Consider the following 25,828-nt stretch of genomic DNA (forward strand, 5'->3'; position numbering starts at 1 on the left):
AATATCCGAAAGCAACTTTCTTTGTGCACCTTCATCTCAGTGCTGTTAAATCAATTCAGTGATACAATGTGTATGTGCACATAACATGCTAACATGAAGCAACTTCTGAGGTTGCTTTGAGGCTTGCTTATTGCCTAATACTTCATTATATAGGAAGGAGACAAAGTCTCTGTTCAGAGCTGAGAGAAGACTCAGTCAGTTAGGCTTTTGGGGCCTTTTAGTCTGCTACTCAGACATAACCCTTTGTTGTAAATTAACTGTACTGCAGTCATTTGTAATGAAGGATATTATATTAAAAATATATATATTATATTGTTTCAGCTCACTTGGCAGCAGTGTGTAAAATTCTGTTTTCACTGTGTAGGTACTCCAAGATAAAGATAACATAAAGAGAAGATACAAGAGCTCCTGAAATGGTCTGATTTTAGGCTTCTGTAAAATAACTTTTGGATCCAAGTGTGTTGGCTCATGTTTCAGGTAGGGCCTTGAGCCCTTTTAAAATGACACGCTCATTTCCTATTGCTACTGTGACTACCTTTTCAGTAAAGAAATCATCTACTAGTCTAGCATCTGTCATAAATATTCACATATCTCATCTGCAAGCTAGAAAATTACTCTGAAAAGGTGGGATGTAATCCTTCAACCAATGCCTAACCCTTTTGTCACCAACAGGTAATGGAGACAGAAGGTGATTGTGTACTGGTGGAGAATGCCTGAGCCAAATTTTCAATTTTGTCTGTCTTTACATGGAGATATTGACCTTGACTTAACAAGCCTAGGCATGTTCAGGGACAATTTAATGGGCTGCATTGACTTGCTTTGTAAAAATGTTTGTAACCAGAGAGGGATGGGCACTGAGGGTGCAGTGGTTCCACAAGCACTTTCCCAGGCAGTATAGCCAGAAATTCCTACCCTTCTCTGTTCAAAATCTCTGCCTTTGTGCCCAAATTACTGATCTCCTACTGTCTTCTAGCTGTGTTAATGTGACTGACTCTTAAGTGGGGAAGCTCTAAAGCAGGTCACTTGAAATGACCTTTGTGTTAAAAATGCCAACACAACCCACAAGTGACCCATGAAACTTATTTCTTATTCTCTTCTCCTTGCACAAAATGTTTATTTTCATTCTTTGGGGTTTTTTTTTTTAGATTTGCTTGATTTCCTCAACAATTTCAGTATGCCCTGCTGAGAGGACAGGGGTGCATGGGTGGAGAACGTAAGAGTTTGTACCAGGGACTCTAAAATGGAATTTGTGGTTTTAAAACCATCCAGGGCTTAGGTAGTAACTTTATTAATCTGTAAGCTGTCTCTTTGATAATAGGTATGTTGTTTTTCCCTAAGGAGAGGTTCACAGAAGGAAGAGCTCAGCTGTGGCATGTTGCACCTTTGTTTTGAACACAGAGCTTATGATTTAAATGCTCCAGTGAAGATCTGTTCAATCTGAAGTGGGGAGGGGGAAGGGGGGCAGTCATAGGGAAAATGCTGCCAGATGGATGGAAACACACAGGAGTGTGTGAGGTTTTCCTCCCCCAGTCTGAGGTTGTGGTGAGCATGAGGCTTCAGAAAGAAAGTAGTTCAGATGATAAGAATGTTTTTACTTCATCTTTGCTGGTTATTGCTGAGAATCTAGCTTCTAAAAATGTAACTTATACTGAGTTTTGAAATGACACCTTATATTGTTCAACAAGCTTGGCTATTTCCTGCCTCTTCCCATACAGTGTCTAAAAGCTTAAACAGATACAGACTCTGCAGCCTGGGGCCACTCCGAGGAAACCAGCAGGAGTGGCTGGGTGCCTCAGGTGCAAGATCTAGAGTTTCTCGGTGCTGTCTGGAAGCCACCCAAGTCTTGAGAAATAGTGCAAGACAATGAGCTCAAGTTTGGGAGCATGCTGAAGAACCACAAAGAGGAAAACATCCTTTAAATAAGTGGTGGTAAATCTTCCTGACCTCTCGTGTCGGATTTATCTTCAGGGAGAATTACAGGTTCTTATCGTGTAGTGTCAGGTCAAGTGATAGGTGCCAACAGCTTGTGATTATTGGCCTAGATTTAACCTAGTTCTGGTGCTGCTGGAAGTTGTTGGAGCCAGGTCAGACATAGGTCAGCCAGTGGAAGAGCGGTGACTGTGTAGACCGGGGCAGAAACATAACCATGCTCAGCATCTGCACTGTGTTTTATATGGGTCTGGTGATGAGGAGGAGGAATGTGAGCTGGCTGAGCATATGGACATGGCTGGTACAGGTAAAGAGTTATTAACAAAGTGTGAGGGAATTGTGAGCTCCTCTGTGTGTATGCAGAGAACTGTTTAATAGGGCAGATCAGACATTCTGCCTTATCAGTACTATGTCTTTGTATATGTTTAGACTGGCCAAACTGTAGGACTTCTTTTTACTGCCACTCTTTTTTTTTTTTTTTTTTTTTTTTTGCCTCCCCAAGTAGATATTTCTTCTTTGTGGATCATTTGGTATGCAGTAAAAACCCCTAGGTAATAGCCAGCCCAGTTGCTAAGTTCCAGTCATTAATAAAGCTTGCTTGTGTGCAGAGCAAACAGTGCTGTTCAAACAATTTCCTAATCAAAACAGTTGTATCACCACATTAACTCCCTCGGAGCTGGAGGCACGTGCCATTGCCTGTGAGCACTTTGTGCTGCAATCATGTTCTGACTTTGTGGCCAGACCCCTCTGGGTTACACTGCCATCCTGGATGCAGAGAGCAGAGGAACTCCCTGCTGAAAGAAGGGGCAGTGATCACACCATTTAGGCCATGTACAGATGCAGATATTGGGAAACCATCCTTGAGTTTTCTGCAAGGCACTCCTTACATGGGAGGTGACTGTGAATGAGACTGATTGCGAGTGACGGTGTTCGGAAAGTGTTTGGAAAGCGTGTGCAACGCTGCAGTTGGGTGGAGGATTTCTGCAAGAGATTAAAGGGTAGCGTGAGGATAGCAAGCAGTGAAAGTAAACAATTTCGAGTGAGGTCCAGAGCAATTAGTGGAAGGTCATGCATTTCAGTGTATTCCTCTCAAAGTGTTTTAGAGAAACTAGGTTCCCCACAAACCACTGTGGTTGGAGAATAAAAGTAAAAGCTTTGAAAAAACAATCATCATCCCATGGATTCTCAGCAGAATAACTTGGTGTCTTCTGTTCAGCACAGTTCAGATGTCTTATTTACCCTTCCTGCGGCATTATTCTGTAGGTTTATGTAACTTACTTATTGCTTTTCTAAGAAGTTTCAAGTGACTTGATCTGCATATCCAATAAAGAGTCTCCCTTGTTAATCTCTAGTTAAATGTTTGCCAGGAGATGGGTCTGATAATCTCAGCAGGCCAAGCAGCGAGAGGACGGTGCTGTGAACCGAATGAGCAAGACTTAGAAATAATGGGTCAGAAGTTCTGATGGGGAAACAAGAGCAGAAACCCTGGCAGATACTATGGAGAGCAGTTATGGAAGAATGGCAGGGTAGTTTAGGAGGTGGGAATTCTGGAAATTGTCATCAGAAACAGCCTGAGGTGGCAGAGGAATGCAGCTGCAGCATGGTATGGGGTGTAGCCCAGCAAAGAGGAGGGCTGGGTGAAGCCATCCAGCTAAAGGAAAAGGCCATAAATTGAGGGAATGCTGATGTGTCATAACTTGCTGCTGGGACTTCGACTTTTTAGATTTCAGAAGGGAGAGTGCTTTGTGTTTGCCACTTGTTGTCTTTGATCATGTGTTCTTCCTTTTTATTTTCTTTGCAAATGCATTCTGTTAATATTTGCTGGGTAGTGTATTACTAACATCTGGTCAAGCTGCATGAATTTAGGTAGCCTTGGTGATCTTTTTCCCGGAACACTATATCCATTTGGTGAATTTTATCTAACAACATTTGGTTAAAATCTGTTTTTATGACAAAGCAGTGGTTGCAAACTGTATGTGAGCAAGTCACTTTAGCAGCAAAAGTCTACTCAAGCACATTGCCAAACCCCAGCTTCCTCGAGCCCTGTCATTGCCTCTGACTGCCCTGGATTCTTTCACTTCAAACATGCTGCTTTGCTCAGAGTCTGGGGAGCCACCCAACCCAGAGCAGCTTTCTGAGGGTCACGTGCTCTTCAGGCATGCCACGCTCAGCTTTGTGTATACAAAGAAAGACGCTTGGAAAAAGTTTCATTGCCCCTCAGAGAGTGCTTTATATACTGCCTGAGAGAGATTGGGCAGGACAGAAATTTCTGCATTGACCCTTCACATTCATGTGGGCTCTTAGTTCACAGCTTGGAACTGAGTGCTGTTACTGTACCTACTGAAACAGCTAATTTGGTAGAGGTAAGATGGGTATAAAAACATGAGAGTTAAAACTCTTCAGTGTTTTGGGGTGGGTCTTTCCCCTGGCTTTTCTCTACAGTCAGGGATAGCCCTTGGGTGGCTCTGGCTTTCATAATGTGAAATCTGAAAGATTTGAGTGAGAGACAGGGGTTGACAGGGCCCCAAAATGCAGATGTGGGAATCTGCTGTGACTTGACATCTCTAGCTGTTTCCCTTCTCCTACAAAACCGTACAGTGAAATGCCTCATCCTGAAATATTGTTGGCAATAACGTATGCATGGGACGTTTAATTTGGAATTGTTACAGACATCAGCCACAAACAATCTCTGCAACAGTTTCCAAGCTTTTCTTCCCACAAGTTTAATTGCGTGTCAGAGAAGTAATAATGACATTTTTGTTATAAGCATATTTACAAGCTTGTCCGTAGCATCCAGTGCTTCACTCTGTTAGGTGAGTAGGACTTTAAGAATTGTCAAGTCACTCACAAAATGCAGTGCAAAAAGATGCTCATCAGAATTGTATGATCCATCAGTATCATGCTCATCATTATGCATTGCATAAAGAAGTATTCCCAAAAAAATACTTCCTTGCTCTAAAGCCTTTCTTGAATAGAACAGGACCTAAATCATTGTTTTGGTGGAAATATGTCTTGGTAGATCTCTACAGCATGTCTTAAACTGTGCTTCTGGTTTGTTTTATTTCAGGAAAGGTAGCTATACAGAAAGAAGATCTGCAGAAGTATCATAACAGAGACACCTGGTTTCAACTCCAGCATGTTGATGCTGATTCAGAAGTACAGGTGAGATGGTAAAAAATTATCCTGGCAGATGAGTATTTGTAACAAGGCCTTGGCAGTTTCGTGGGGTTCATAGCTCTAGGACAGATGTGTTGCTTGCCTACAAAAAGGAAGCGTTGCCCATTAATATTGTTTGGGTCTTGATGATAAGTGTAGGGTGGATTACAAGTGTGCATAAATTACTGGGGGTCAAGATTCTGCCTACAGAAATAATTAAAACTATGTGAACTATCAAGTCACTGATAGAAGGAGGGGTGTGTTTATCTCAAGTATCAAATAACTTTCGTCCCTATAAATAACAGTTGATTCCTCAGGGAGTGGAGCCATCTTGAAAATGGTATCTACAGGTACTGCTTTAAATAATTTTGTTGGTAGGTTGCCAGAGGAATGGCAACAAGTACATCTTTAATGTGAAAAACATTCCTTGCTAGATCTCTAGGCCCTCTTCCAAACAATGGGAATGCTGATAATTGTATTACTTCAGCCCTAAATTACATTTAGTGTTTGGTACTTTGTAAGTTTTTGTACACAGTGAGACTCCTCTTTCTGTACTTGCCTTTTTTTGAAGCAGATTCTATTTTCTATTATAACATTAGGTCTTGTGAAAGCAGTCCTTATGCAAAGCAAGAAATCAAAATGATATAGCAGGACACTTTGCCTGTTACTTTTTTTTTTTTCTCCTGTAAGTATATATTACAGATCACTTTTGAATCACAGTATTTGTTTAGGAGGAGACATGAGTATCTGATGTGTGCAAAAGTCTCAGGTAAATGCAGGGGGAAATGCCTCTTAGATACTTCTGTATGGTAGGGTAGGACACAGTATCTTGGCTTTTCAGTCTGTGTGCAGGTCTGCCCATACCAGGTTAGAAAATGACACTTAAAATGCACACTCATTCCAACATACAGTGTGGTTGTGTGCAGTGAAGCATATGTGAAAATACATGCAAGATTAGGTTCTGTTTTTGTTAGGAGAGACAAATAATACACTGTTTTGCATGTGATACAAAGAAAGCCTCAGGACAGCCTGTTCAGCCTGTGACATTCTCTTGTAAAATATTGATCCTCTTTAATGCCACATTTCAGTGTCACTGGTGATGGAAAGGCTTTTAACGGGCTTTTAGCTAGGAGATCTATTCTGTTTGCCCTGGTGTCCCTGTCTTCTCACCCCAAAGCCTCTTATGACAGTGCCTTTAGCACAATAGATTGAGTGTTTATTTCCTGTAGGATATGAAAACTTTCCCTTTGTAATTTATCAGTTGAAGTAAGCCAATATTTAGATAAGCTTCTGCATTGTTTAGTTACAATATTTGTACAGAGTGAGTTTGTGGAAGCTTTTTAGACCAGCGTGCTTTCTAGGGCAGCACTGCTAATGTAAGTTGCAGGCAGCTCTAGCTTTTGGAATGACGAAGAGCACAGGATTTGCTGGAAGCATGTTCTCTTTAATTGTACAGTTTATCACTTCCACTCTTTGCATCCTTACTAGAGCCCAACTGTTAAAAGCTGTTTCTGGACTCCATGCATTTATTACAAGTAGTGTAAATATGATTTACATGATACTGATTTTATCCATTTATTTAAATGTTCCTTGCTCTTTAGGTTGAGACTGCAAGGGGGCTTGGTTTTCCAAAATGGTGGGAGCAGATTTGTAAATATTTTGTATGCATTCTTATGCAAGTGAAGATAACCAAATAAAATATTTTTATATTTGTATCTTTTACATTTGTTGTTTCTCAGTTGTCCTTCTAAGCAATTTTTCATTTTTAAGGGAAAATAGAGTACTTGTGTTAATGATGAGTATTTATACGGTGTTACTCAGTTTTCCTCTAATTTTAAAGAAAATAGTTTAAGAAATTTTTAATAGTTAACATTTGCAAATACTAGTACGAAGGCAGTTTTAATGTGCCAACTATCAGTTTTATCATTCTAGCAGTTTTTCCAGTGTAATCTAATGGATTAAACATTGAGCTGTATGCCAGGAAACTCCTGCATCTTCTGCTCTTGTCAGCCCCGGTGGCTGTTGTACTATTTTCCATGTTGTAGATCACTTCATGGCTATTCAGTTATGCATCACAGCACTCTGTTGAGGTAAGCTATTGCCCCTCCCACGCTTTGAATACAGTGAGAGTAAATGTCAGAAAGAATGTGACTTGCTTGGGGTTACGCAGTCAGACTGAGAAATTAAAAAAGGAAAAAGAGACCAGGTTTCTAATTATTTCTAATACATTAGGCCATGATGTGAAAGAAACGGGGTAAGAATAATAAACCTATGAGGGACTTACACTGTGCAAACTCTGAAAATACCCAGATCTTAAGCAGAGCAGCCAGCACAGTCAGAAACATAAAACCACCTTAAAAACCATGGATTGCTCAAATATTAGTGATATTGGATGCTGTGTTTCTTGTGGCCCACTTCTGGGACACGGTGCCTCATTTTTCAGAACAGAAAGACTGATTTGAAGTTACAGATATTTTCACTTATGATGTAAGAACTGATATTTTGAAATATCTGAAGTTTGATGAGAAGAATTTAAAATTGTGTTCAATGTGGTTTGTACCTCATTTGTATGAGTTCCTGTATACTTAAAAAAATCAGTAAGTAAGCGTTAATGTTGTGTAACTTCATCACGGAGTGTTTTCGAGGTTTTTAGCTTGAGACTTTGAATCTAGTTTTATGGTTTTACAACACTTCCAATTCTTACTGTCTTATAAAGGTGCTTTGTATTGTCAGGAGTGAGATTATGGCTTCATAAATTTTATTGCAGATAAGGATATTACTGACAGCAGGACTACATTAATTGTCAGACTACACAGATATGAGTATTACTGTCAGATGCTTTAATGCCACCTCCATTTATTGCTTGACAGCTAGTAAAGGAGTCTGGCATGATTGCTCACGTTGAAGAAAAAATGAGGGCATTGTGTGTCTGGGCTGAGTGCTGCCAAGAGGCCTGTGATCTCAGCAGCACTTTGTGTTCAGTCTCACATGGAGCAGTACAGGTGGGACCATGCAGCTGCTCAGCCCACAGATGCAGAGCAGGCGTTACAGCCCCACATGCCTCTTGTGGGTTTGGGTCACCATTTGGTCTAGCAAAGCTACCTAGTGAGATAATCAGCATCATCAGGTGCATCCGAATTTTCCGTCACCTGAGTCGGTGGAAAATAGTAGCTACCAGAGCACAGAGCTGTGTCATTCAGCTGTGGGCTGTAACTACCCCTTGAACTCGACAGGCTTTTACTTGTTGGTACATCAGTGCCCCCACATTTTACTGGCTGGTTTTGCCCTCACTAGTTTGAAAATAACACATTTCATACTCTGATGTAGTCCTGTCAGTGGATACCCTGGGTGCTGTTGAGATATAGCTGGGTGATGAAGCAGCAGTTCTGCTCTTGGTGGTTAAGTTTGAGCTGCTCTGTGGAGAACAAATGATGAAACTCCAGCTTATATTTCTGTTTGGCATACAAATATGATATCTGAATATTTCCTTTAAATATAGAATAAAATGTTAAATGTGATCAGGAAGTTTTTTTATACAGAATGGAAGTTGACAGCAGCCATTAATGTTTAATTTATGGCTTAGCTTTCCAGACTGAGACACTTGTTCTGAAGGTATAAAGCCAGAACCAGGTGGGTTTATGTGTGCATTTAGATGAAGGCATTTTAAGTTCCCATCTTCTGATGGAGCCTGCCTCTTCCTCAGTACTGTGCCCAGAGTTAAATGCCTAGTATCTGACAGTACATGAGCCCAAGTATTTTAATGAGAAGTAGAACAGGAATTGTGCCATTTCTGAAAATGGCTTAACTTTTGCATTGAAATAGATTATGAACAATCAGGCATGATGAACTTCAGCTGGAGGGGAGGGGCTAGGAGCAGGAGGGACAACACTGTAAGCTGCTTGAGGTCAGTATGAACATGGTGTTACATACTTTATATGGGACGTATTTCTTTTCTACTAGTCATTTGTCTTTCAGGACCTGCTGTATTGTCATACTTATTGAGGTCTGGAAGCAAAAATTGCCATGCTATTGTGCATACCACTCTTTTGATCCATGAATGTTTTCCTTTTCTTCACAGAAGGAAGTTTACCCAACAGTAACTGATTCAGATATTTGCCTAGGGCTGTAGATGACAGATGCTCTCAGTGGTCCATGTGTTCTCAGTGGAATTTAAGCCCAAGTGCACATGCAGTCTTTAAAAGACTTTTCCTGGTTTTGAGTAGTTTTACCCTTAATTTTTTTTTTTGTCATTAAGTTCATAGGCAAAGTCTGTTTTGTGAAGTTTGAGCTTTGCTGCCTAAATACCCTTTGTGTACATGTAATCAGTGAAGTGGTTAAAGATCCAGAGATACTCTGATTATTATCTATATACACCAGCATACTCCAAACCATGCTGTCTGTATATGCTGTATGCCAAAGTGGGGGAGACTTGCAGGGAGAGTTAGATTATTCTGACATGTTTTCCTGTGCAGGCTCTTGTTTTAAAAGTTCCCCTTTTCAAGTGTGCTTTGAGTTACTTCCTCTACCTCATTGACAAATGTGACATAGTCATGTCCTCTTACAGCTGAGTTCTCAGTTTTAAATGACAGAATGCTTTTCCAAAGCTAGTTACGCTCAAGGTCTTATATATGGTCATTGTCGGGGCAAAAAGTCTGACAAAAACTTGAAAATTGCTCATTTCCCCTTCCTTCTCATAAGAACTTTGATGTGTCTGACTAATCTATTTGGCTATCAACTTAATAAAAGGCGTGTAAAGGGCAGATAACCACCACTGAGGAAGCAAATTGTCTCACATTTTAACCTTCTGTACTCAAAGCTTTGTGCCAAAGATATACTGATGTTAAGTACTTTCTTCAGACACCAAGAGCCTTTCCTCTTCCTTTCCACATTAGCATTTTGTCTATGAAGGCCTTTGACTATTGTTGATTAAACATTCTTGAGTATGGACTGGTATCAGTATCACGTGGTGTATTGTACTTCATTAGTGGAAAACATTTTGGGTATGTTTGGAGAGTACACCTAAAATCCTCTTGTTTTGCTGGACATAACTACTGGCTCTGAAATGCTGCCTGTATATTGGCTAGAAGAATCTAGCTAAGGCATGGTGTGGTCCTCAAAAAATCCTATTTCCTTTTTGTCAGCACCTTCCTGTTGAATGCACAATCTGTATCCCAAGCATCAGGCTTCGTGGATAAAATCTTGGCCTTCCTGGGGTGGGAGTTTTGCCATGAGCTCATCAGAGCCTAGGTTTCCCCACAAGCTTTTTAATTAGCTCTTCATTTGGTGTTATGTGATGGAGAAGTTTATCCCAAATCGGTGGAGGAAGCTGGAAGTGTTACTTTGTTGTTTTTACTCACCTTGTTGAAATTTCCATGGTCTCCCCCGTGTCTGCTTGCTTCCTGTTATATATATTTTTATATATATATATATATATATATCCATGCTCTTCATATGTGTGGAGCAAGTTGTGTTGAATTGTGGTGGCTCTGTTGCTAATTGTTAATTAAGAATATGCATTTGAAGATACAAGATATAATTCTCTTTGGAAACAACTGTATAGGGCAGTTTCACTCCAGTAATTAATAGAATTACATCATCCATTGAACAGTTAGGAGTATTGCATGCCTACTGTCCAACACTGATATTTACTATCTTTGTATAGGTACTTAAATGCTTCTAGCATAAAAATGAGTCACTGATGCATTTTGTACAACCCACTGTAAGCATGGGTAAATGTAAATTGTAAAAAGAAGCAGCTGCTTCCAGGTTTGGTATCGTGGTTTCTACCACACACAGGAAATAAATGGGTGCTACCCTCTATATTTTTAACAGTGGCACTTAAGTTTCTATCTTCTAGTTGTTTTGAAGAGAGATGACATGTCTGTTTTGATAGGGTGGGGAGATTCTCAAGGCCAAATGCCTACTGAGAAAATTATTTGAGACAACTGAACCATGCATCAGCAAGGGTAAATAATGTTTGCGGTAAAGGGAAAGAGCAGCTATTGACCAAATCCTGCTTTGTGGAAAGACTTCCTCCCTATGTGAATGTAAGAGCACGGTATTCAGATTTAACAGCACAAAGAGCTAAGACAGCCAATCAAGTTTTGGTCTATTACTCTTCCATAGCTGGTCTGTCACATGCTGTGGTGAGGAGCACCTACTGCTGAACAAGGAGTGTACATGGTTTTAAAGTAACGCATGTGGGTTTGTTTCTGCAGAACAAAATGTGTCTGAGGAAATGAAACCCTTTCACTTACAGCATCTATGTATTATATCCCATCAAACTATTTGAGAAGAGAACATGATAAATTTTAAGGATTTTGACCATATGGCAGTATTCTTCCTTTAGAGAAACAGGAAGGTTAACGTTATGCCCTGTGAGGTTGTTTGCCAGTTACTGAGCAATCCTGACATGCTTGCACATATGGAGAGCAACAAGCAGATATCAGTTCCGCTTTGCTTAGCATTTATGAATCCATGCAGTGCTGAATAGAGTTGCTGCACTTTCCTCAGTGATCAGCTGGGTTTTATTCCAGTTTCTTTTAAGCTGCACTCTGGTCCAGCAGGCAGGCTGTGTTCTCTAGCCCGATCCTTAGATCTTTCCCAGCCGCCCGCTGCCCTCTGCTAAAGGAAGGAGCAGCTGTTACAAGCAGCAAATGTAGACAGCTAACAATCTCCTTCCTCCTCCTACTTTCAAACCTGCTGTTAGGCCTGGCCTTATGTGAGGCTGCTGATAATACTGCAGGGCTGGACTTACCTAAAGCAGTAGCTGCCCCCTTGGTCTTTCCTCTCCCATTCCCTAAGGGCAGCATTTAGTAAGCCCTTAGGGTTTGGCTCAGTTTTTTTCTTTGCTTTTAAGTTTTACTGCTAGCAGAAAGTGACTTCTCGGGAAGTTGGCTAAAAAGGCTTCAGAGTAGACAGAATTTGCCTAATACCATTTGCTGTGTCCTGAAATAAAATTTGGAAAGACTGAGAAAGCAATGGCACAGGTTATTACCTAGTTTGGAATGGTCTCTGTGCAGCGCTGAGTTCTTCCAATGCTCATTTTTCCAGACAATTTGGAGCAAGGGAAAATAAACCAACACACCAGTGTTATCACAGTCCTGAATCTGAGATTCCAAAAATTGCAGTGCTGGCATAAGTCAGTCATGAGCTGTGGTTCATGTCACCTACTTAGCCTTGTCCTCGACTACAGCTCATGTCTTCTACATCTCTTCCCTCCTCCATCTCCAGGAGCTGGGGTGAAACTGCTTGCAGTCACAGTCTACCAGCAGGATAAAGAATAAGGAGCCAAAAGTGGGTCCCAGTCCCTCTTTCCACGTTACTGAGAAATGAGCAGTTATGTTGGGAAAAGTGTCCTCATATGGAATAAATGTTTGGAAAAACTTTAACCCAGGTGCACTCCCACCTTAGAGGGAAAAATTCCCAACAATATTGGGTTGGCTACTGAGAAGTAAAAAGGTGGTGACCACAAACCTCTTGTCCAGCAGGTTTAATAGTAAACAAATACCTTATTCTGGAGTTTTTGTGATATCAACTATTGTTCTTTTGTAGAAGCGAATTATCATGCTGTGTGAGCCCTGGATATTTAGACTGATGACCTGATACTTAATATTCAAGCAAACTGTATATTTTCTGGTTTTGTTTAAAATCAGCAGTAAAAACTTGTTCTTTTCCTTTGATGTTTTTTAAAAGTAAAAGATTTCTAAAAATTTGACAGTAACAAAAAGGATGGAGGCCTGGTTGATACTTGCTTTAAAATGATTTAGGAAATTTGGGTAGGTTTATCTCCTGTCTTGAACTTAGGCAGTCTGTCAGTCTTCTGTGCATCTTCTAGAGCCTCAGATAGGCACGGAAGTTCCTGGTATTTTTCAGTGCTTTTTTATAAACATTTCTCTGAAAAAGCAGATTGCATCTGTTTTGAGCTAGGTTGCATCTGAATCTACAGTCACTGGTTCGTGTGGGGTGTGTCAAATTTCAGGGCAAAATGTGTGCATTTAACAGCACTCTGATACAGCTCCCAGTGGTGTCCTGGTGACCTTGCAAACACTGCCTCTGAGTTCTTGTTCAGGATGCTAAAACTGCTTTATGTCAGGATGGCAGAACTTTGTCATAACAGTAACTTTAGGATAATCTGTGGTCATGCATTTTCTTTTCCTTCAAAGTACTGTGGTTAAATTAAACCACAAATTTGCAACTGCTGGAAACATGATACAGTTAGGTAGGATTTGTGTACTTTTATTTGCATTTTAACTGTTTTCTGGTGTTTCGATCCACAGTGACTCACAGCTGCATTCCAGGCAGAAAGGAGGTGGTTGGAGACAGGCTTTTCCTGTATCTATAAACCCAGAACTTTGAGTCTGCTTTTTCTTTTCTTTGCCAACTTGCAATCAGTTTCAGTTAAGTTTTCAGATAACGGAGTGTGTAGTAAAGGTTTTATTTAACAAGAATAGTATTATTTGTGCTTTCCTCAGTAAGGGCTTTCAAAAGTTTTTTTTTGTTACTGATTTCCTTTTGAATGCTGTCTGCTTCCCTACAAGAAATTCAGTCATCCGATGGCTTCTTTAATCAATAACTGCAAACTGGAAGCTACTTGGCCCCATTATGTGGTGTTAGATGTGGTTAGGAAGGAGGTGTGACCTGTGAACCCACCCTCCGTATCAGCCGGAGCTGATGGAAAAGGAAGCGTTCAGCAGTTGGATTGGCACTCCTTCAGCCTGTTCCTTGAAAAGGGGTCCTACCCTTCCAAGGGAGAAGGTTATGCTAATAAGCATAGCTGCTTCTAGGAACACCCTATTAACAAACACATATGTTAATGGAAATGTTTTGAGTAATTAATGAATGCTACTTCAGAAATGTCAGACCTCCAGATTTTTTTCTCAGAATTTTTTTGCTCTGCTAAAGGGAAGAAAGCATTATAGGCTCATAATGCAGGACTGAGCTGACTGGCTCCGAAGGAGGGATTCTCTCTGAGCAGGATGAAGCCACTGTTTCAGCTTCCGGTAAAATGGAATTTTCTTTTGTTCTGTTGCATTGTCTAATCTTGCCTGCTAGTAAACTCTGCACACCTACTACAGTAGAAGGCTCTAGTTATTATTACAGTAGTTCTTCTAATAATAAAAATATAAACTCCTTTCTTAAGAACTGTCAAGTCAAATATCATGGCAATTCTCTGTTTCTGTGGTAAGTTTAATCCATTATAGGTTGACCTTCTTGTTAATTAGATTAACTTTTGATCTTATGATATTGATTTATTGCAGCTTTCTGTCTTCCCTTTGCAAAATGAATTATCTGGTATTTTGTAAACCCAGCTAATGCCATTTCTCAGGAATGAATTTATTCAGATGAATCCTTATGTTTTGAGTAATGTTATAATTGACTTAGGAAAAAACATTCTGTTTATGTAAGAGTAACATTTTCTGTAAATTAGGCCTGAAAGTGTGTTACTGTAGCCTTATTTTAAGGTATTTGAGTTTTTAACTGGAAGTAAAACACTGGAAGGTGTTTTGGGAATAGCTGGAGGCTGCTGGTCCCAGTGATTCCATGACCTCTGTTTTGCTGTAGGAAGCTTGGAGTCACATTTTGAGCAGCTGACCATTTTCAAAGCTTTCACAAGATAAAGATGAAAGCTACGAGAATTAAATGGCTTTTAGCCCAGAAGAGGCATCACTATAATTTTATTCTTAATGTAGATAGGAAAATGTGTGAAATACTGCTGATTTTTGGAAATATTTTTTCAACCTAATTTCTGAAATGAGTAGCTTCCATTTTATTCAGTCTGTGTGAGATTGAGCAAATGGCCACTTCAGATTTGCTCTCAGGCTCATCTAAGTGCATTGAAGCATTCTTTCCTTAGAAGGTTCCGTTTCACTTCTGTTTAAAACCAGCAGAAATATTTCTATAAAAACATTTGTATACCTTGGTATTTTTCTACAAAGGGATATTTTCTCTCAAATTGCTGAATCTCTGTTCTTGTCTCTTAATTTCTTCAAAACTTTTATTAATGTTGATTTCTCTGGTAGTTAGCAGGATATCAACAGACAGCAGTAGTGGGTTATTCAGGTTCATGATGTGAATTTGTTCTCCAGAGACTAATGGTTTAGATCCTGTAATAGAATAAGCAGCCAGTGGGAGAGAGAGAACAGTAAGGAGTAAGGAAAATATAGTAACACAAAAGCAAGAAAGTTGTTCTGCTTAAGCAGAGTTCTTGGCTGATTATGTGCCCAGCCCTTGTCATGTACAGCTACAGTGGGCATTGCAGTGGTACTGAGTCCCTAAGAGCTGTGTCTGGAAGTGGTTTTAGGCATTTGTGCAGAGAAGTTCTGCTCTTATGCGTGAGGACAGGCTTCAGTTTGGAAGCCAATGACAGATGCTGACTTTGGCACACACTGACAGGGTGAAGGAGAATACCTGAAACACAAATCAGGAGTGACAGCTGAATGCAACGTTTGGTTTTTGCATTGGGGGTGGTGGTGGTTTAATTATTTTGTTTAAAATGATGCAAAAGACACATGGCAGAAGCCTTGTTTGAAACTCAGACACTCATCTGGATCCTTCCTTGTTCAAAATGCCAGCAAGCTGCTGTGATGCCTCTGCAAGTTTATACAGGTTGAAGAGCTTGTCTTCAGTTGGAGAGGTTGTCTTCCTTGTTTCTGGAAAAACACCAGTATAATCTGCCACATGTACTTGTGTTCCAGCCCTCAAAAGTGTTACTGACTCAGAATACTGAAGGTACAAGTAGATGATAAAGGTTTGGGGAGTGAAAGCATGAAGTGCGCATTCAAGGTAGTGCGGAAAGAATGGTTCTGAATAAGGGATATACACTGGGATATACAAGGGATATGACTGTAGCGTAAGAAACAGAGTGCCTCATTGGTGCCTTCAGGACAGGTATTCAGGCACTGAGTCCAGTGTCTGTGCTTCTTAGTGTGAGAGGGCCAGGGAATGACCTTGGACTGAACTTCTCAGTGTTCATGCTCCTTAATTATTGCTGCACTCCTTGCTGTGCTTTGGACTACCTTCACCAGCTTTTGTCCAGACAAATCTGCTGTAGGGAAGGGAATCTTAGCAGCATAGGTGCAACCTGAGGGCAGGGTTTCATCTTCATTCTCCACTGTTGCCCAGGACAGTCATCCCCATGAAGCAGGAGGTTGCAGTAGTTAGTCACAAGAGATAGGGAAGTTGCTGGGAAGAGTTTTGGTCCTGTGCAAAAAGAGCAAAGTTTGAATCTGGAAGATCTTATAAAAGGGGTAGCAAGAGAATTTTGTGTGATTTGAAGTGAAGATGATAACCCGTGTTAGAGCTGTGATGAATTAGCAGGGTGGGTTTTAGTATCCTTTAGTACAAAGGGTGGAGGGGAGAGTTATGAAAATGAAAGACTCAACTTTGGCTATGGTAGTTTGCAGAAGATGACTGGGCACTGCTGGCACGATGCATTTGGTCAATAGCAAAATGCGTTTTGCATTTGTTGTATACACGCTGTAAAAGTGATGCTGAGTTTTTGTCAGTGGGAGTGGCTAGTCACATTTTGAAATAAAATGGAATTAATCAGAGGAATACAGTTGGTAGCCATGTTTGCCTTTATTTTCTTAGCGTATTGAAGGATAGTATCTTGGCCCAAGTCATACTAAATGATGTGATGGTAAGGAGTTGAAGACTGTAACAGTAGGTGCTGTGAATGCTAGCAACATAACTGAACATTTTTATGTGTTTTTTTAATAGCTGTTTGTTTTATTGATACTTCTGGCAGTTGAAAGACCTTAGCTATACAGCTCTTATTTAGTCTTTAGACTTCTGGAATTACTTGCACAAACTGGCTTGCTTTGGTTGAAGTTGGAATGGTGTGACTGCCTATGCATAAAACTAACTTTTCCTATGGTGTTTTTGGTGTGTTTCAGGGGAAGGTCCACCTGGAGCTGAGACTGAGTGAAGTCATAACAGACACTGGTGTCGTCTGCCATAAGCTCGCAACACGGTAGGACTTGAAATGCAGCTGTGAAGTTATGAGAAACACACTGATTGCAAACAGTGTGCAGTGCTTCATTTAAAAATAATTGGAGGAATCAACACATTTATTTGGACACTGAATGTTCTTAATCAGAGATATCCTTATGAATTTAGAGTGTGTGAGATTTTTTCATTTTCCCTTTTCATTCTCTCTACATAATCTATGTAATTTTCTTCCTAATAGGCTTAAATGTTAATAAATCCCTTAGCCAATTTAGTCATGGCATAAATGCTAAAAAGACATCAACAGGTAATATTAATGTCCTTCTAATTTGCATTAAGGACCTTCCCAGCTAAGTAAATTTGTAGCATAGCTTGTGTGGTAAGAGAGTGGTACAGAGCTGACTCAAAACAAAAATTTGCTGTCCCTTACTAAGGCAGCCTTAGAATCAGCCATCCAGTCTCATTCAGGTCGAAACAGAGATGGCACAGGACTCAAATAGCAGTAAAGATTTTTCTGGCCTCTGAGGAGGCCTCTGACCACTGCTCTCTGGCCATACCAAAGCCTTTCAGGTTACCTCAGAAGTAGTGGCAGAGCTGGTTGGCTTCTGTGAGCAATGCTTTGTGTCCTCTGGCAGAAGAGCTGTCAAAATCAGACTGCTGGCATCATACACTTCTATCTGTTTGGCAGTCATGTCAATATGATAAATGCTCTGCTAGGAAAGTTCTGATCAGCCCTATTTTCAGAGCAGTATTAATTATCATTTTGTTGCTGCCTTTGATAAGGCTTTATCCTGGTAGTCTTTACATCACAAGTGACCCATATGGTGACCTCCATCACTATAAGCCCAGTCTTAATATGCGGGTGTGCTGGGCTGTGTGGTCCTGCCTGTGCATGTCCCCTCTGGCCATGCAGGTCCTAGCAGAGCTCTGCAGCAGGAACATTGGAACTCTTTCTCTCTGCAGTCTGCTGTGATGAGGCAGCACAAATACCAGGGCATAGTCTGCTGCAAGTCGTTGTGTGGGCTCTGAGCTCCAGTGAACATGTTAAGCCAGGGCACGATGCTGCTGGAGCACAGCTGTACCTCTCTGAGAACAAAAATTACCATGTCAGTGTTGCTGTGGACCACCTGGAGGGTCCAGCCTTCCTCTGGCTGCCACCTGAGGGTTCTCGTTATGTCATTTTCCATTGCACGATTTGAATGGGACCAAGTGATGATGGTCACACACATTCTGAGAAACCAAAGGTCAAACCTGTATCTACCAAGTCCTAGGCTGGCATTTTTAAGTGTTGTTTGTATTGCTGTTGGTCCTCAGGGACCGGGAGATAGAAATTGCGTTTTTCCACTTTCTTTGTCAGAGAGGGTGTGTGTGTGTGGGACATAAAGGACAGTGGTTTTTTTACTGAGCTTGGACCCTTCTTAAAGCAAGCCTGGAGGATAGTGTGCATAGAGTGGGAAAAGGAGCACAGTTGTCCTGATTGCCACATTGAAGATTTTTTTGCTTTGGCCTTTCTGAATGTGTGTACTGCCACAGAGGCTTCTGTCAATATCCTTTGAACTCTAATTGTGGGTTGAGATCCTGTGATGTCCGTGACTCTGCAAACACAGATTAACTGAAATGCCCTTCTGCTCTTAGCTGTTTTGAATGGTTAGGTGGTGTACTGAAGGATCTTCAGAAGTGTTTGCCTCTGTTTTATTCTGTGAGAGCATGTAATACCACAGCCAGCTGTCTTTAAAAGGTTTTGTCTTCAGTTAAGTGGAACCTGGTAACATTACAGTACCAATGCATTTTTCAGTGAACTTCCTGAAATGTGAGAAATAGGTGTCTGGAAAGGTCCTTCTTAATATGTAATATGTGCTGCTGCTTGCTTCATGAGTAGCAGTAAGGCAATGCCTACTTTAACAGTGTGGTTTTTCTGTCTTTCTATTCATTTGGCCAGATAGCTTTTAAATACTTATTCAAGTTTTTGCTTATATCCTTGATTTGAAGACTATTTCATTAACTCTCTACAATGCAGAGAAATGTTCGTGAAGCATTCTATAACCATGATTTGCTAGGTATTGTTCAGTGTATTAGCTGCAATGTGTAGAAAAATCATGAGGTTTTAACCACTGAATCATAATGAGCCCAGGTGTCTTAAAAACAAAATTTGAGAATCAGACCTCAAGCAAGCTTTTGTCTACTGAAACTGTCTTTTTCCCATTGCCACCTTCTCTTCGGTATCTGACCTGGACACTCTGGCTTTGTCTAGTTTCCACATCTATTTGCTATTTGAGGGGTAAGTGACAGTAAAGCTTAGCAGTTCAAATAAGAAAATTGGGAAAGAAGAATGTTTCTAGAGCATGTAGTTCCTTTGATGCAGGTTTTCATGGCAGTGTGTGTTAGCTGTGAGAAGGAAGAAGGGAATGATGAAAGGGAATGATTACATTGGGGCGGGGGGGGAAGCACTTCAGAATGTAGTCCAGCATTTTCTTCATGCCACACTGCTTGCTTCAGGAAGGTCTACAACAAACTGCAGCTCTTAACATTTTTCCACGTGATCTGAAATATCTTTCAGATTTGTTCATAGACATCTTAGTTCTAGCACTTCAGCATATAAGAAAAGAGTGTGGTAATTAAGTGACGTTCAGCTAAATTACTGTAGCTGGAACCTGCCAGTGAGGAGAGCAGCAAAGGCAGGAGAAGCCGAACCTTTGTTAGAGGTAGGTCATGGGTGAAAAGCAGAAACTAGGCGTTTTAGAGAAGTGCAGCTTCCAATTGAGTATTGTAAAAAGAACTGATTTTCTTGTGAGTATCTTGTGGATGCTACAGTGAGCAAATAAGGCTGTAAAAATATGAGCAAGAATCTAGAATCACTTTGTCTTAAATACTGACTTATTTTGATGAATCTAATGCTTGTCTTGTAAACTTCTTTGAGTTAGTTTTAAAAAATACATATTTAGTTGTTTTTTTGGTTTTTTTTTAATTAAGCATTAGCTACAAAGATGAATAATACCCTGGAAATGACCTCATACATATAACTGGTTGAACAGTTCAGATTTGCAGGGAGAACAAAAGCTGCATCCAGTGGGCAGCTGTTTAAAAATACCTTAGAGACTTGCTTCTTTAAGCCCCAGAGTAGTGCTTTTTTTCAAAGACCGTGTATGTAGGCTAAATGAAGACTTGGCCCAATTAGGAAACTTTTTTACCTCTCCAGAAGATATGAGCTTACCCGCAGGTCTTTTTCAGTGTGCCCTCTGAGCCTATTCACATTGCTGCCACCTCTGCATTCCAGAAAGCCTAGAAAGCATCTGGGGCTGAGCCAGCCTGCAGTCCTGTGGAGCATGCTGTGAACAGTCAGCTGGATGAATGGATGGAAAAATTCATCTGAATGAAAGGGCAAATTAAAATATTGAAGTGCTGAGCTCTTGAACATTAAATAGTAGATTATTAAAAAATGCAAAAGGCAAGTGTGCTTCCTTAGCCCCTGAAGAGGAAACAAAAAATTCAGTTCAAAAACTGTTACCTAATAGCCCCTCCTTAGGAAGCATTCGGTACTTTCATTTAGTCTTAAACCACTAAGCTGTTGTGCTTCATCAGAGGCCATAGTCTCAGCCAGCTGCTACAGCACAATCTCCTGAATCCCTGCAAAAGAGATTAAAAGGAGAAGCATTAGTGGATTTACAAGTTACACTGACAGTACAGATGTAGGCACCACACTCACACTGCTTGTGTCCCCCAGCAACTTCTTCTGTCACAGTCTGTAAGAATCACAGCTCTCACTTTGGATGTTCCTTCTGGGAAGAGTTTGCTACTTGTGGGTTCCCCCTGTGGGACCTGGTGCAAAACCTGGTGGTCCTTGTGACTGGCCCCCATAAGTCTCCTGTGTCCCAGTTACAGGACTTGGGATGCAAGCTCTTGATATGTATGTTCACACCATACAGAGAGAGCAGATGTACAGCCTGCTGACCACAGACCCTTGCCCAAGTGTGTCAGATAAAAAACAACATGTATGGACTTCCTCTATCTGCATTTGTACTAAATACTGTTGTGTCATGTAGTGAGTCACCTTGAGTGCTGGGAAAAAGAAAGTCTTACTCAGTGGGTCTGGCTTCTCCCCTTTCTGTCTTTGACTCACAAAAGGTCTTGCACTGTGTTCCTCCACACTTTCTATAGCCACAGCCTTCCTGGCCCTCTGCACAGTGAGCCACTGCTTGTTGTGACTATCAACATCTGGCCTCACCTTCCACTGGCTGTGCAGTGAGGGCTGTTTGTCACCTGCCAGAAATCTATCTGTAATTTTATGAACATTTTTTAAGATAGGCCATGGAAAGAAGTGGTCAAGACTTTCCCATGCTTCTGGCTGCTTGTGTCCATACACACCCCTTTGTGCTGACACACAGCTTCTGGCAGCTGCTTGAGCAATGTTGTATCTTATTTTTTTTCCCCTCGTGCTTTTTAAGCTGAAACAAGTCTTAATCCTGTGTCTCCTAGAAACTGCACTTTTCTTTTTCTGTAATGCAGAGGAAAGAGAATGGCCAGGGAAAATTTCTCTTTCTGCAGCCATGCTGGGTGGAAGTGTTTGAACTAAGCCATGAACAGTGTGTGTCTAGCCATATTACATGAATACATCTGAAAATCAACGGTATGTACTTCTACCTTTTTTTTATTATTATTCATGAGCCACTACTTCCCATATACAGAAACTTTTCCTGGTTTACTACTGAAGTACTTGGAAAGAATCCCTAGACCTTTTGTAAACCTTTCCCCACGATTGCTAGAGCAGTTTTTGGGCAACATATTTGTGTTTAGCACAGAAAGGTGGTTCCTCAGAGGCTTCAAGGCCTCTGGGCTGTCCAGACAACTTTGTCTCATCTGTCAGAGCCACACAGGCAAGGAACGGCAGATACAAGCATTTGTATTTTTTTAATAAAGAGGAGGGCTCCTGTAGATAGCTTTGTAGCAATCTGTAGGCTTTGCTGTGGTTAAGCTACCAGAGGCAACATTTAGAGGCAGTGTTCTGTATTTAGCAAGATGACATCTTGCAGCATGCCTGAAGGAGCAGGCCACTGAACTCCTGTTGAAAGTCAGAGTGAGCTGGGAGCCTGGCTCCCTGATCATCCTTTGAGAATTCCAGCATGTGTATGTAATTAGTCACATTTAAATGTCTGTATTTATTCAGTGTCCCCAGCTGCTCCTTCAAGTGTTGTCTTATGTCTTGTCTCTTAGTTTTAAAAAAGCTTGGAAACATCTGCTTTGGAGAGCTCACCCCTCCTCCCCTCTGCTTCTTTTTTTCTCCCACCCAGTAAATCTATATATCTAAATAACACCATATGTGCTTCAGAGGCCGCTGCTGTCTTTCGTATGTAGTGACACAGTTTTCCAGTAAACAATTCTTAAGTCTACAAATACATGATCGATGCTGAAATTTTATTTGGTAGTAAAGCTTTTGTAGCTCTGGTATGGAAGATGAGGCTGCTCTGCATTAATTTATGAATTAAGTGCTGTGCAACTCTCTTGAGGGCTCTACAAGATGTATTTCTGACCACGTGGAACAAAGTTGAATGGGCAGGTTACAAGAGCAAATAGGAAAGGAGACAATGAGTAGGTATGACATCCCTAAGAGGAACCCTTCAGGGATTATTGAAAGAACAGTGACTGATCTGTGGGCTTTAAAAGCCTTCTGAAGAGGAGGAGGGAAGTAAGGAAGAAGGCTTCATTTGTCAGGTGTGGTTAAAGCTGAAGGTCTCTCTGTAAGGGGGTTGTCCTGGGACTTGGTGATGGTTCCCTAGCCTTCCCTGCTATGTGAATAGAGCACAGAGCATGCAGTGAGCAGGATTTGACCTTCTCTCTGATTGCTCACATTATAGATCTGAATTTCCTTGTGCGTGAGCACTGCTGCTCACTGGTTAGCAATCACTGCCCCAAATCAGATTGACTTTATGTAACTATTTTAAAGTCTCTTCTGCAATATGGTGTTTCTAAGGTTAAGGTAAATGATGCCTCATTTTGACAATTTCAGAGGCTCAGCCTTTTTGTTTTGTTGTCACAACTCATGAAGGGCAAAGTTACATATATCAAGTCTGGTTGGAAGGGCTGAGATAAAGGCCATTCCTGCTTTTGGATCAGCAGTCTGGATCCTAATCTAAAGCATAAGAGGAAAACATGATCCCATCTTATCTGGTGCAGATTTGCTGTTTCCCCCTGTGATTGCATTTGGAGATGGTGAAAAACTGCAGGAGTGTAGCTAGTCCTTCAGTCGTGGAGTATGCTTAAATGCATTTGTGTAAATGTATAGGCATCATCTCTGAGTCATCTGAGAATTTCCCTTTGCTAACTAGCTTGTTTCCTGCTTTCCTCATTTACATTGGAGCTAGTTTACTTTCTAGTACATAACTATCTTAATCAAATACCAGGAATAGGTATATAATTTGTCTAAAGGATCTCTTGGATTAAAGAGAAAGCTTAGAAATACGTGGCTGTATTTACCTACTGATGCTGAAGACCAGATTTTGTTGGCTTTCTGCTGTGGTCCTCTCTAGTGCTGTTAAGGGCAGAAAGCAAGAGTGCAGGAAGAGTGACTGGTGAAGTTTCAGATAATATTTTTCTCTGCTGTTTTGTTTTCTTTGGGGAGGGTTTTATTTCTTTGTTTTTTTTCTGAATTCAGTTTTAATGCAGAAAACACTTGGACACATTAGCTTGATGAACTTTCTTAATTCTCTCATAGTAATCTGGTTTTCTGTAATAGGTGGTGGTGAAGTCTAGTTACTTGTCAGTGGTGTAGAGCAGGGTTTGCTCCTCTCTTTTGAGTGTGGTGTGCCATATATCGTATTTTCCTTTTCCAAACTGAAGCTGGTGTTCCACTAAAGTGTCAGCAGGAACTAGGGGGTCTTTCTTCACGGAGGCAATGTTATGTTACCCTGTGAGGCACTAGTGCTCAGTCTCAGGCTCCTGATGCTTACGTTGGTGTGGTGCAGGACTGCAGCTCCTGTTGAGTGTGGAGGTAGCCTGAGGCCAGAGCTGGCAATGGCTGCTTTTCATGTGATGTTACAGCTCTCAGTGCTCTTTGTCTATACCCAGAATGGGTCCATGAGCCACCCAGCCCTCTTGGATTTAATGCTTCCAGTATCGAGAATAGATGTTTGTGTTCCTGTAGAGAAGTTTCCATTCCACTGCAGAAACACACAGCCAACTTTGAACTCACCTCAAGGTCAAATGAAGCTTGTTTTCCTGCCTAAAATATGACCTGCATCAATTAGAGGAAAAAAGGGTATTGCTAACTACAAGAAGGCCAGTTTAATGTATGCATCAATCAGGTGAACTCACAGTAGGATTTTGAAAAATTTCAACTTCTGTTTGCTCCTGGGAAGCAATGAAGGCTAATGAAGGCATAAAGTGGTTTCATGGCTTCATTTTGAATAAAATCATGCATGCATTAAATGTGTTACAATCTCCTTTCTCTGGAGAGCAAGCCCTGCATCAAGCTGTGCCTTTTCCTGCAGGATTGCAGCTGGATCATGCTTTTAATCTTGTATGAGTTTCATAACAAACTGATGGGGGAAATGTGCTCAGAGGTTAAATCACATAGTATCTGGTACTTTTATCATGAAGTGCTGTGGGTTTTGGGAGTACAGAGGGGAAGAGATATGTATCTTTGTAAGGCTTTAACATAGTGCATCAATCTTTTCTTCTTTCCTCACAGCTCTCATAACACTGAGTTTACACTGTCTGTGCTGTGCTTCTCCATCCCCACCATAGCCTCTGTTGACTATTTTGTAGCCTAAACCAGATTTCAAGTGTTCTCCATTAAACCTCTGATGTGTAGAAATAGTCTTCTGTTACTGCTGCGTTTCCCACCAAGTGAAGTTTGTTTCCTGCTTCTTTGTTTTTGTATTCTGTGTTTCTTCAGTGCTTCTCCTCTGTTTGTGAAATTCTTTATGCAAATCGCATACAAGTGTCATTTTATCTGTAATCCCAATCAACAGCAACTTCAATTAGATTCTCCTCCAGCAGAACATGTTTTAAAGTGCTCACCATGTTGAGATTGGATAGTCATCACATGACTCTCTGGAATAGGTATAAAACTCAGTTTGTAATTAAGGACTCAAATATTAGTCTTAAGCCATTCTGTTTCAGCAGTAATGCTGCTGTGTAAATAACGTGACAGTACTTCCTGTTTTAAACAGAGTAGACACAGACTGGGATTATAAATGGAGCCAAATTATTCAAGCATAAATCCGTATGGTAAATGATTTCATTTCTGAATGTGCTTGAGGTCACAGTGTTAGGGTGCTTCTGGGGCATTAGAGAGCATTCCTGTAGCATCCACGTTTGTAAAAGGTGCATGGATTTTGAAACCTGTGAGTTACTAGCACCTTCAGCAGGCTGTCAGTGCCCCAAATGTCTGCAGTTTTTACTTCACTGATGCACTGATGTCCTTTAACGATGATCAGCTGGAGGAGATCAATCACATTTGAGGAAGGGCCCTAGAAAAACCAGCTAGCTATCTTGCAACACAACCTGTATCAAAAGGTTCTTAGGAGTGCAAGATATTTAGAATAATACAAGGGTGAACTTGTACCCTGTTTCTTTCTAAATGACTTTTGGGATTTCTACAGCTTCTGTGGCAGGCATCATCCAAAACCAGTGCTAGAGAAGTCTTTAAAGGAGCAATGTGATGAGGCACAAATTACAAATTACAGTTGTCTCCACAAACTTTTTATCTGTTTCTCCAAGAGCTATACTTGCCAATGTGATATTTAGGTAGCAGAATGGAACTAGAGACAGACATAAAGGTAGGATAGAAATAGGAGAA

The 25,828-nt window shown here is 40.8% G+C and overlaps 1 protein-coding gene across 2 annotated transcripts in view; it reads left to right on the forward strand.

Moving 5' to 3' along the window:
* RASA3 (RAS p21 protein activator 3) overlaps window positions 1–25,828 on the forward strand; it is a 131,512-nt gene that overhangs the window by 55,008 nt on the left and 50,676 nt on the right. For both annotated transcript variants that reach the window (XM_040054848.2, XM_040054847.2), the window contains exons 4-5: window positions 4,997–5,091; window positions 16,983–17,059. In XM_040054848.2, the coding sequence (XP_039910782.1) occupies window positions 4,997–5,091; window positions 16,983–17,059 (172 nt within the window). The remainder of the gene's footprint in view (window positions 1–4,996; window positions 5,092–16,982; window positions 17,060–25,828) is intronic.

This window comes from Hirundo rustica, chromosome 2 (assembly GCF_015227805.2).
Source record: "Hirundo rustica isolate bHirRus1 chromosome 2, bHirRus1.pri.v3, whole genome shotgun sequence".
In the NCBI taxonomy this organism is placed as follows: domain Eukaryota; kingdom Metazoa; phylum Chordata; class Aves; order Passeriformes; family Hirundinidae; genus Hirundo; species Hirundo rustica.